Source organism: Zootoca vivipara, chromosome 5 (assembly GCF_963506605.1).
Source record: "Zootoca vivipara chromosome 5, rZooViv1.1, whole genome shotgun sequence".
Lineage (NCBI taxonomy): Eukaryota > Metazoa > Chordata > Lepidosauria > Squamata > Lacertidae > Zootoca > Zootoca vivipara.
In genome coordinates this window covers 65,660,639-65,672,862 of record NC_083280.1, presented here as the reverse complement: position 1 = coordinate 65,672,862, position 12,224 = coordinate 65,660,639, and the positions used below count along the sequence as shown (strand labels likewise).

Genomic DNA, 12,224 nt, shown 5'->3' with positions numbered 1-12,224 from the left:
CTCTTTTCTCCCCTCTCTCCCAGATCCAAATTGTTTTATAATCCAAATCGTGAGGTTACTTACAGTCTTTTCCAATCGTTTTATTTTCGGAAGAATCCAGCGCTCTCCGCCTTCGGCTTGAAGCTTCTCCTTGCTAGAATAACGTTGCCGCTCAAAATGGCCCCCGCGACTTCTACCCTCCTCGCTCCGGAGCTCTTATTAGAGCTAGCCGAAGGGTTGGGGAGTCCGGATTGGGGCTGTGCCGAGCAAATTTGCCCCCGGGACGCCCTTCCCGAGGTTCTAAGGGGCGCAGCGTCGCTCTCGCTGCCCTCCCCACTCCTAGCAGGGACGGGCCGTCTCAGAGACGAGACGAAACCCCGCCGATCGGCGCTGGCGCTGAACCCGGAAGCCTTAATGTTATTCTTTTTGCAAGACCCTGAGGAGTCTCTGTTGGGCCTTTCTGACCACCTGAGTTATGTTGATCTTCTAAGTGAGGTCCTCACTAAGGTAAACTCCCAGGAGTTTAAAGGAGGAGACTCTCTCCACACAGCCCCCCCCCCCGATATACAACGGGGCAGGTTCCCTCTCTTCCTCCGGAAGTCCACCACCATCTCCTTTGTCTTACTAATATTTAGGTGCAAGTTATTCTCTAAGCACCATGTAGATACTTTTTGAACCTTCCCCCTGTACACTGTTTCATCTCCGCCTGCATTTAGGCCAGGCATCCCCAAACTGCGGCCCTCCAAATGTTTTGGCCTACAACTCCCATGATCCCTAGCTAACAGGACCAGTGGTCGGGGAAGATGGGAATTGTAGTCCAAAACATCTGGAGGGCCGAAGTTTGGGGGTGCCTGATTTAGGCCCATTATGGTAGTATCATCTGCAAACATAATAATTACTGTGGATGGATCAGCTGATATGCAGTCATATGTGTACAATGAGTACAGGTAGGGACTTAGCAAACATCCCTGTGGGGTGCCAGTACTGATTTTTAAGGAATTAGATATTACTTGTCCAATCCTCACTGTTTGTGTCTGATCCCTCAAAAAGTCTTTAATCCAGTCACTGATGGTAGAAGAAAGGTCCAGATCTGTCAGCTTTTTAATAAGAATGCCTGGGAGGATGGTATTAAAAGCCGAGCTATAATCAATAAACAACATGCTGACATAATTCCCCAGTCTCTCCAGATGACTCGCTGCAAGGTGAAAGGCCGTAGCCATGGCATCATCTGTTGACCTGTTTCTCCTCTAGGCGAACTGATGTTTATCAAAGTCCGGTGGGAAGCACGACCTAAGATGTTGAAGGACCGATCTCTCAAAGCATTTCATCACTACAGATGTTAATGCAATAGGTCTGTAGTCATTTAGGCAGTTAGTTGCTGTTTTCTTGGGGACTGGGACAATGGTAACTGCCTTCTAGCATGATGGAACACAAGCCGTTTTCAGAGATGTGTTAAAAATCCTTATCAGAACCCCTGCTAGTTGATCAGCACAGTTTTTTTACCACTATCCCCAGCACCCCATCTGGACCAGCAGCTTTACTGGGATGCGCTGCCCTCAATGCAGCTTTCACTTGATGGTCATATAGAAGGAATGGCTGAGAGTTTATAGGCTGGCAGGCAGGAGCTACTATACCTGATCTTTTAACCTTATAATGGGCGAGAAGAGAAGGTTAAGGGGTGATATGATAGCCATGTTCAAATATATAAAAGGATGTCATATAGAAGAGGGTGAAAGGTTGTTTTCTGCTGCTCCAGAGAAGCAGACACGGAGCAATGGATTCAAGCTACAAGAAAGAAGATTCTACCTAAACATTAGGAAGAACTTCCTGACAGTAAGAGCTGTTCGACAGTGGAATTTGCTGCCAAGGAGTGTGGTGGAGTCTCCTTCTTTGGAGGTCTTTAAGCGGAGGCTTGACAGCAATCTGTCAGGAATGCTTTGATGGTGTTTCCTGCTTGGCAGGGAGTTGGACTGGATGGCCCTTGTGGTCTCTTCCAACTCTATGATTCTATGATTCTAAGATATTCAGCTCCTCTGCTAACAAGTCATCAGCCTTAACCGTGTTCCTCATATTGCCCTTATAGATCAATAGAACTCATGACTAGCAACAGAAGTTTCCATTAATTTAGAGAGGGTTAATGTATAACATGACAACAACTTTTCTAAGTAAATAAAAATTAGTACTACACAGTTAGGGTATGTTTACAAACTTAAGCTGGATTAATGGTCACTTCCTTTCCTCATAAAATTACAATTCTCAGGAAACCAGGATAGTTGAAATGGGTTTCACACCAATATGTATGTGGTGCCATAAAATATTAACGTCATGAGCTGAAATCCCAACCAATCAATGAAAAGTAAGGGTTAATCCTTTTATTGTCCTGAAGTACAAAGTCTAATACAGATAAGGGTCACCTACAAACTCAGAAGAAAGGACCACCAAAACCAGTGTGTAACCCACATCAACAATCAGAAATACATCTGGCATCTACACTGTATAGAACTTTAACAAAGAAATACATAAATACATAGTAATTCAAAGACCTTAATCCTAAGAAGAGGCTGTTTACCTGTGTCATTTTCTCTCGGTTAGCTTTGGGGTTCAAAGGTGCCTCTGTAAGCAGAGTTGGATGCTCTTCGGGGGCAACACGCAGCTCATTGTAGAAAGAGTGGTGCCAAATCTGTATTAATAAAATGCAAAGTGATTTTTTTATTATAATAAACACTGCCACCACAGCTACAGGCCACTCCGCTCGCCTTGACAATGTTTCTGAAGCTACAGTAGCTACAGAACTCTTATGAGACATTAGAACTGAATGTTTTAGACTGCAAGTGCTACATCTCTATAGTTTCACCCACGGCAACCTCTTCTACATCAAGGGTAGGCAGATTTTAGGCTTGGATAATTTACTGGACCCTCATGGCTCAAGAAGGCAGACATAGCATTGTGGACCAAGGTATTCCTGGGCACACGCTTTCAGTAACAGAACTGGAGCTTGCACACAAATCTGTTCTCAAGCAAATGATCCTGTTTTCCCCCCAAAGCTTTCAGCAGCATAATGTAAGACAGGCATCCCCAAACTTTGGCCCTCCAGATGTTTTGGACTACAATTCCCATCATCCCTGACCACTGGTCCTGTTAGCTAGGGATCATGGGAGTTGTAGGCCAAAACATCTGGAGGGCCGCAGTTTGGGGATGCCTGATGTAGGAGGTGGGGAAAAAACTTTAATCGTCACAATTTTCAAACCGTTGCAAATCCCAATCTACTACTCCTGCCCACTCTTGATCTATATCTTCTGCCCATGTGGCTAAGTGGACCGCATAATTCCATCCCAAACTAGCAATGTCTGATTCAGAACTATGAGAGGGGATGGTGTCGCCTATGTCATTGCAATATTCATGGCAGCTGCACACATGGGAACAATGAGAAAAAGCTCCCAGTCAGCACACAGTGAGTAAAGATAACCTCCATGGGCCGAAGATGTATATATTACCAGCAGTGGTGGAGAAGCAACCCCACCCACTCCAGATAAAGTAGAAAGGAAGCCCTAGCCACCACTTTCCAGAACTTGTTAATTCCATTTTCCTTTCTGTGCCTTCTTAATTAGTCTCGACGTAGTTCCAAATCATAGCAGCAAATATGCATTCTTGAGAAGTCCTTACTAGAACACGAAACACCATGAACTTATTAGATGGGGGGAATTAAAAATCCCAATAGCAGAAGAAATGCAGATTGTTCTCACCAAAAAGACACAGGCAAATCACAACCTTCCCCCCCCTCCCAAAAAAGAGCAAAAATCCCTGCTTCTGCTTATCATTCATTTTGCATTACATTCTATTTAAATTTGTGGTTTAATTACCTTCTCCATATCATCCCAGTTTGTGATGATTCCATGCTCTATTGGGTATTTCAAGGTCAGGATCCCTCTCTTGCTTTGGGCTTCGTCTCCTACATAGCTATCTTTCTGGCCCATCCCTACCATCACACCCTAAGTAAGAGAGGAAGAAAAGGTGACGATGACAACAGGCTCATAAGAAAGCACTGTAACAAAGCAGACAAGATGACCCATACCTTCTATCTCATTTTTAAATAAAAGGTTGAGAGAACAGCCTTTATTGTTTCCCCACCAAGCATAACTATAACAAACGTAATAGGGAAAAGTGGCCAATGGGATAGAAACATAGGAAAGCTGTTTTTATTTTGGCTCAGATCATTGGTCCCTTTGGCTCAGGATCACCTACACAGATGGAGTGCAGCTTGCCAGAGTCTTGGGCAGGGATCTGACCCAATAATAGTTCCTCAAACTCTTGCATCCAGAGACTTCTCCATGCAAAGAATATGCCCCTCTGGTTCTGCATCTTGTTCTCACCGTGGCCAGCCAGATATCTCTGAGAAGCCCATAAGCAGGACCCAAGCTTAACAGCACTCTTCCCTCTTGTGATTTGCAGCAGCCAGTATTCAAAGACATACCACCTCTGACAGTAGAGGCAGAACATAGCCATTGTGGCTAGTAGCTACTGACAGACTTATCCTCCATGAATTGGTCTAATCTTCTTTTGAAGTCACCCAAGTTGATGGCCATCTTTACTTCTGGTACATGCTATAAATATGAGTGAACAGCCATCTAGTGGCAAATAAAGGACACCACACTCTTCTCAAGTGCTCCGCTTCCATGCCTCGTATTTACAGCCTGATCCTCAACCATGTTTACTTGGAAGTAAGCCTCAGGTATTTCAATTGGATTTGCTTCCAGATAAACAGTATTGCAGCCTTAACAGGGGAAGAAAAAGAGTTGTTGTTTTTAAAGCGTGTTACAATAGCTGTCTTGATGGATTTGAATACGTGCATTTTCCATTCTTGTTGGGTCACAATAATTATTTGATACAAGCCACAGTTCCATTGATCTGACACGCAGAGACTGGACACACAAGGGCTCCGCAAGTCAGGTCTATAGCTTATGGATATCTCAGCAGTTTCAGGATCATCTTAGGCTGTGAATTTGAAGTTTAATGGCATGGCTATTTAAAGTGCATTACTGATGGATGTATTCTGTTTAGCTTGTTCTGTGATGAGCTTCCCCAGTGCTATCACGTTATTGCTGTCCGGAGAGGCTATAGCGGAACAGAAGTGAAACAAAAGAAGCCAGAACATTTGCGGTACAAAAAGTGACTAGATTTCAGCAGGAAGTTGTGGGGTGTGCACTGACTGAAAAGGAAGAACGGTGGTTACCCCAAAGCATGTAAAGTTAGAAACAGTTTTAAAAGCAGGACTGTAGATTATTGCCCTGATAGAACCATGAGCACAAATAATCATATATGTGCAATCAAAATGACATGTTGAGGGGCCCTTAGTAAGAGGTATCTGATTAATGATATTTGATTTGCTATGGTTACTTGATATTTGTTTTCCCTCCCCTGAGATTCTTAAAACTCATCTCTACAACAATCTATGGTTAGTCTAACAACCTACAAGATGTTCTAAATTAGTAAACTGATTAGTCAATTTTATTAGTCAGTTCTACTTGTTGATCCAAGTTCTCCCATTCTACCCCAGCAAACACAAAACCAAAAAGCACTGCTGAATGCACATTGAGAAATTATTCTTTTTCCAAATTATAGAAACTGGCTGAGGAAATAGGGTTGCCAACCTCTGGTGAAACCTTACTCTCTTCCAATATGGCTGCTCAAGAGTTTAAACTGCATTTTAAATCAGACCACAACATGCTACATGGCAAAACTCTATTTACATCAACAGGACCGATCTAAAAGAAATTGCATAAGGACTGTGGCATTGTAAAGGGAGTGCGTGTGGGGGGGACGGGACAAAACTCTTCCTTTCAAGGTCCATGTTATTATTGCTAATGAATCCTTTGGCTTCTGTACCAAGCAGAGTTTCAGTAGCTGAACCAGTTATTCACCTGGTGCCTTGGACGTCCCACAATAGATGGAAAAACTGCTCTCGGAGCATCATCCCCAGCAAATCCAGCCTTACAAAGTCCTGAGCCATTGTCACAAACCAGCGCGGTGCTGTCCTCTTCCTCACACATCTTCTATAGCAACTTTCTCAGACCTTTCACACAAGTACAGACCTATAAAGAGAACAGAGAAGTCTCAATGTAATAAAAGAAAACATTCCCAGGAGCGGTGGTGGTGTCTGGGGGCAGAGGGAGGCTAGCTGTGAGAGTTAACGGGGTCTGGCTCCAATTAGAAGAGACTTTGTAACAGTAGCAAAAAGTGAATCCCTGTCGCCTCTCTCAATTGTCCTGACACGCAGAAGAGCAGCAATTCATGACTTAAAAAGTGGTGGCCTTTGGGACTTGTGGGCTTCTGAAGGGCCACTGCCATTGTAATTGCCTTGAAAGTAGCCCCAATGGCCACACTCTTCTGCCCTGCAATGCTTCTGGATGACAAAGGGGTGGGAGGGACTCTTCATCCTCTCTGCTACCATATCCATCCTTGACAGTGAGAAAAGAAAGGTGCTTTTGGAGACAAAGAGGCTTGGTAGGGATATGGGGACATGGATTTTGACCTGAGCTAGAGAACAGCGGGAACTTAAATGTTTTCCCCTTGTTTGAGGCTTAATAAGCTGTTGCTCATAGCTCAAATCCTGCTCGCGAGCTCATCGTACTATAATATTTCTTTAAATAGTCCAAAAAAGGCATCCATTCTTGTTTGACCAACGAATTTATCATAATATGGCCTGAGTTCAATATCACGGAGGCTATTATATTAAGAGCTCCGTCCCCACATACCGGTACTGATCTAAGCATACATTTGTTGCTCCATTTTCTTTCCTTGCTAGGCATATAGAATCCTGATCAGGAGCCTCACTCTCTATTAAATTGCAGTATAGTGGGAAAACTCAGCGGTTTAGTGATGCTGTGATGTAAATTCAGGTATTTAAATGGATTGTAATATTACCAGGTTATTAGGCGATTTGTATTTAGCTTGTAAGTCCTTGAAAGATAATAGCAGGACTCGAGAGTCAGTAATGCTTTAATTAATCCAGACTTGTAATAGAGAAGGACAGCCTTCAGTTCTGAGCTCCAGACTGAGCCAAAATTGTGATTTGCAGTGTATGTAAGGGTCTAATATCAGATTATCAGCTATTGTTTGGTCTTTGGATCAACATTGGCTGAAAAGAGGTTCTGGTGCATCCATTTAAATACACAGAACTTAAACCAGTTTCAGGTATTCATGGGTGCACAAATATATCTTGTTAAATAAACTTAAATGTTAGCTCTTTTGCCAACACCCAGAAAGGTGTTTGGTACCTGTTTGAGTTGGAGAAACACAGCATATATAACTAATCTGTAGAGTTGTGGTCCCCCCCCCCCTCCTGTAAATAGCATTTCTGTGCAGTCTAGCTTCCATCACAGTGTCCCGTTGCCAGTGCCAAAGGAACCCTCTCTGGCCTGGGCCGTACGGAGTGCGCATATGCGGCATCCCATATGGAGTATGCACACGCAGCAGCCTATACGGTTGCCGTGCGAGAGGCAGCCCATACAGATGCCGCGAAAGCGGCGCCCATACTGACCATGCGCACCCTCGGCCGCTCTACAGCTGGGGGGAGGCAGGGGCCAGTTTACCACACACCCCCGAGTGGCACCTGGGGCAACCCACCCCCTCCACACCCCACTTCATACTCCCCTTGTCCGTTGCGCCAAAAGCGGTTTAGTCATGCTGGCCATATGACCCAGAAAGCAGCCTGTGGACAAATGCTGGCTCCCTTGGCCTAAAGCGAGATGAGTGCCACAATCCCATAGTCGCCTTTGACTGGACTTAACTGTCCAGGGGTCCTGTACCTTTACCTTTTTAAACCCCCCCCCCCATGATGCAATGGGAGTGAAGATATAGACACAGAATGTGGCTGTTAGGTACTGAATTCACCCTCCTAAGAATCTGAGCTTACTTTTCTTAAAAAGCAAATGTTTCTTATCGTAATAGTGACAATATAATTCTTACTTACATTTTTATCCCATCATTTCTCCAAGGGTTTCAGAAGGTGTGTGTGTGTGTGTGTGTGTGTGTGTGTGTGTGTGTGTGTGTGCAGGGTTTGGGTTCAAGATTTCAGTTTGATTTAGTTCAGGGTACAAGCAGTTCTGCTAGTCATGGGGAAACTCAAGTGTAACTTAACCCTACCTAATACTGTTATCCAGTTTCTTAATTAAGGCCTGCAGTGCTGGATTTTAACAAGGCAGATAAAATCCAGCACTGCAGGTCTTAATTAAGAAACTGGAAGTACTTGATGTTCTCATCATGAGACCAGCAGCATGAAAGCTCAAACTGGTGAAGGTAAAAATGAATACACAGCAGCATGAATACAAAGTACATAGGCTCTAAATGCCCCTTAGAAACAAAGAATGGCATTTCCTATGCCTTTCCATTGGTATCTGCTGTCACTAATTAGTTCATTTTCTTCCAACGTGGAACTCAAAGTGAAGCATTTGGAATTCTCAGGTGGTCTCCCATCAAGTCCCAAACATACAAGATGGCGCCCTTGTGTGCCCTCAGAACACACCCTGGGACTCAGGAATGGGAACTGTGAGGCAGTGTTCAAAGGAATGCTTTGTGAGCCAGTGAGACTTTGCTTTGGGTGTGAGAGGGAACCGGATTCAAATGCCTTCTCAACCTGGGATAAGAGATCTTTAAGGAAATGTTTATACCAAAATATAAAAACAGAGGGAGGCCACTTTTATACAGACCGCACAGGGGAAACCTGGGATTGTCCCAAAATGAGTGAGCTCAGCAAACAGCTCCTGCTAATCTTAGCTCCTCCCTGGGTGGTAATAAACCCACATTTGCAAATATATATCTGTCACATATACACTTTGCATTTTCAAAGGTCCACCTCAAAGAACGTGATGTGTCAAATCACTCTTTGCCTCATCAGTCCAGGTTACTTCACATAAAGAGTGGATGAGAGTATAATATAGTTCATCTGAAACGCTCAAGGAGGGGTGGGAATTAAACCTTAAATTTAAAACAACAACAAGTAGTAGAAGAAGACTTTCTATATTTTGTTTTACTGAAAAGAAATGTTTAATAGCACATATTTTGGGGAGCTAGTGGCTATATATACTCGAGCATTTTACTCCAAAGCACAGAGGAAACCTTACCTAACTTGAGTGCCTCTAGCCAGCTTGTTTGGTACAAACGATTTCCTAATTAGGAAACAAAGTCTTTCAAAAGTCTGTTTTTGGAACGGAGCTGGAGAGGTCAAGGGTGGCTTGCTCAAACTCAAGCCAACTGAGCCAAAAATCCTAAGAGGGAGGGGGGAAGGTGGAATGCTGCATTTCTGCCTGAGCAGGGTGAACTCTAAATGAAAACCATATTTAGTAACTAGGATAAATTCAAGGAGATTTTAACATGTGTTTTCTAGTGACAGAGAAGCAAGCAGTGCTCTAAGGCCCCTGGGATGCTCCAGAGTGCTAAGATGATAACTGTAGCTGCTAATGTAACCCAGAACCCAGCAACAAACCTATTATGTGCATCTCTCATGAGCAATCCTATGCATGTTTACTAAGAAATTAAGCCCCAGTACATCTAATGGGGTTTATAAATAGGATTGTCTTTTAATAGTTTAATCCTATGGATGTCTATTGAGAAGTAAGCCCTACTGAGTTTAAAGGGACTGCCTGCCAGCAAAAACGTGACCAGGATTGCAGCCTGAGGCTGCCTTCCCCATCCTGGTGCTCTCCAGCTGCTGTTGGACTACAACTCCCATCATCCCTGACCATTGGTGATGCTAAGTGGGGCTGATATGGAGGGCAGCAGCACTTTGGGGAAGACCGTCCTAAGATGTGCAATTGTCTGCTAATTCTTGCTTCTGAGCTAAAAGGCATCCCAGCATACCAGGTATGCTACAGGAAAAGCAAATCTCATTGAAATATATTGTCTGCAAATTGTGGCTTATTTAGATATTAGGAGGAGGAGGAGGATCCTTCTATTTCCCCCCACTTTCCAAACAAACAGGCTCACAATATGTCAAAGCTGTGCAAGTGAATATCTACAATAATTTTAAGTTGAAATGACAGAAATCAGCACAAGAAGAATTTAAACAACACAACTCCGAGTGAAGATTTACTATTGCTGTCCCTCGCAGGTGCTAGGCTGGACTATAAAGATGAGTTCCCCTCCAGAAAACCCTGGAAGGAAAAAATGGGCTTTCCTCAATGTGTGAGTGGTGTGTGTGTGTGTGTGTGTCCTAATAATTAAATGTCCAAATATATTATCATAGGCAGAGTTCAGCAAGTACATTATATACACAAGAAGAATGGCAACTGTATACTGAGGAAATGCTACAGTAAATATTGTGGTATGTCCACAAATGTTGGCCACTCCAGTTTGGATAGCTATGTGTTTGAGGCATGGTGATACAGAGGAGCTGAGCTTAATATGGATCTCTTTGCTCCTTATGTGGGAGTGGGTAGCTAAGGGGGTTTCCTTTGCATTTCTGCTGAAAGGTGATGGAGAGGACCATGCTCAGAGCCAGTGTGACTGGAGGGATTCTAGTGCATGTACCCTCCACTGGCCCACAGGTCTACATTTGAGCATTGGACTACCCACAAGCCCCAACTGGGTATAGGGCATCCATGAGAACCTAGCCTGCAGCTATTATTAGGAGAATAAGATGCAAAATGGGAAAGAGAACAGAAAGAAGATAGGATTTCAGCAGTTGCTTATTGCATGACAAGCCACACCTATTGAATATCCCACTATCCCACTTCTAATGCAACTTGTAGAACCACTGTCCTCTTTTTTTGCATCTAACCACCCTAGATTGTGCTTTTTTGCAGCATTTACGCTCTGGAATTTATTTTACCCTTGTTCGTTTAACACTTACACCGAACAGGAGACAGAGTGAAGTTCTGACCCACTAGAGTTTTAAATTTGTGCTTGCTTCTAAGGAATTTCCTCTAGGCACTACTTAGGAGTAATAGCAGTAAGTGAAGTAATAATAGTAATTTTATTTATGCAGCACTATCAATGTATATACACGGCACTTTACATCATGACATAACCAAAACACAAGTTTCTGCTACATATCTCCTCTTGCTCCGAACTTAAGGCCATGACTAGAAGTGAATGCATATGATCTCCATTTGGCAAAAGAACCGAAGGGGTTCCATGTGAAAATGCACAGACAGACAGACAGACAGACAGACAGACACACACACACAGAGAGAGAGAGAGAGAGAGAGAGAGAGAGAGAGAGAGAGAGAGAGAGAGAGAGAGAGAGAGACTCACTTAGGTCTCAATCCACCAGTTCATTCCAGGCTTGAGAATCCCAGTGAGGGTGTGAAAAGAACCTGTCAAAAACCTGAAGTGGGAAATCCTTTTCAGGTTCACAATGTACAGCTTCATGCAAGCCTAATATCCACACAGCTTCTAAAGAGCAAGAACACACTAGGAACAAATCTGAATCATAACTGAGAGAGAGAGACCTTTTCCCAGCAAGTCTGGTGCTTAAAGAGCAATGCAGCAGGAGAAATAAATACTCTGGCAGAAAGGCTTACAGAGGCTTATCTACAAATGACATTGCTTATAAACATCATACCAGCTTCATCTTAGAAATGGAAATGCAAAAGTGGGGGTCAGAGAATAAGACAATGGCTCAATCAAGACAAAGTTATCCTTCTTTAAGCCCCACCAATTTCACTGGAAGAGTGAAGCATGTGCTTAAATCCTCTCATAAAAATAAATACTTAACTGGATCAGGCCAAACAGCACAATCCAGTGCTTCTTTACTCAGAAATAAGTCCCACATCCAGGAATGTTTCCTTAGAATTGCAGCACAGTTACTTAGGATTAAACTCCCCTGAGTTCAGACTGACTTACTTCCAGATAAATGTGCAGTGTATCAGACAGCAGGAGCATAACCTAAGGGTACATGGAACATCCCACTGAAGTTAAATAGCAAACACCAATTAAGCTCAGTGGGCGTGGATTATTGCACATGTACTCATTTATTGTGTGGTGAGCTCTCCTAGGCACCACCGATATACTGAATCAAAACGGCAAAAAAGTCTCCACCCCCCCCCTTTCTTTCTTTCTTTATCTAAACTGATCAGGCAAATCCTGAAATCACTTCTTTGGTTCCCTGCCTCTTACCTGTCAGCGCTTGGCTGGGGAGAGCTGTTCTGGGGTGGTGCACTGGCAAAGTGAACCCTTTTGGCTTATATAGCTCCTTGGCTTGTTCCCCTCCCACCAGCTTCCCAAACAAGGAGCAGAGCAGAGCTCCA

At 43.6% G+C, this 12,224-nt stretch overlaps 1 protein-coding gene across 1 annotated transcript in view; it reads right to left on the bottom strand.

Annotated features, from left to right (window-relative positions):
- Nucleotides 1–12,224, bottom strand: part of ACTA2 (actin alpha 2, smooth muscle) — an 18,941-nt gene extending 6,717 nt beyond the window's left edge. The window contains exons 1-4 of the mRNA XM_035137514.2: nt 12,094–12,224; nt 5,898–6,068; nt 3,840–3,968; nt 2,549–2,659 (exon numbers count right to left, since the gene is read on the bottom strand). Coding sequence (XP_034993405.1) covers nt 2,549–2,659; nt 3,840–3,968; nt 5,898–6,026 — 369 coding nt within the window. The 5' untranslated portion in view covers nt 6,027–6,068; nt 12,094–12,224. The remainder of the gene's footprint in view (nt 1–2,548; nt 2,660–3,839; nt 3,969–5,897; nt 6,069–12,093) is intronic.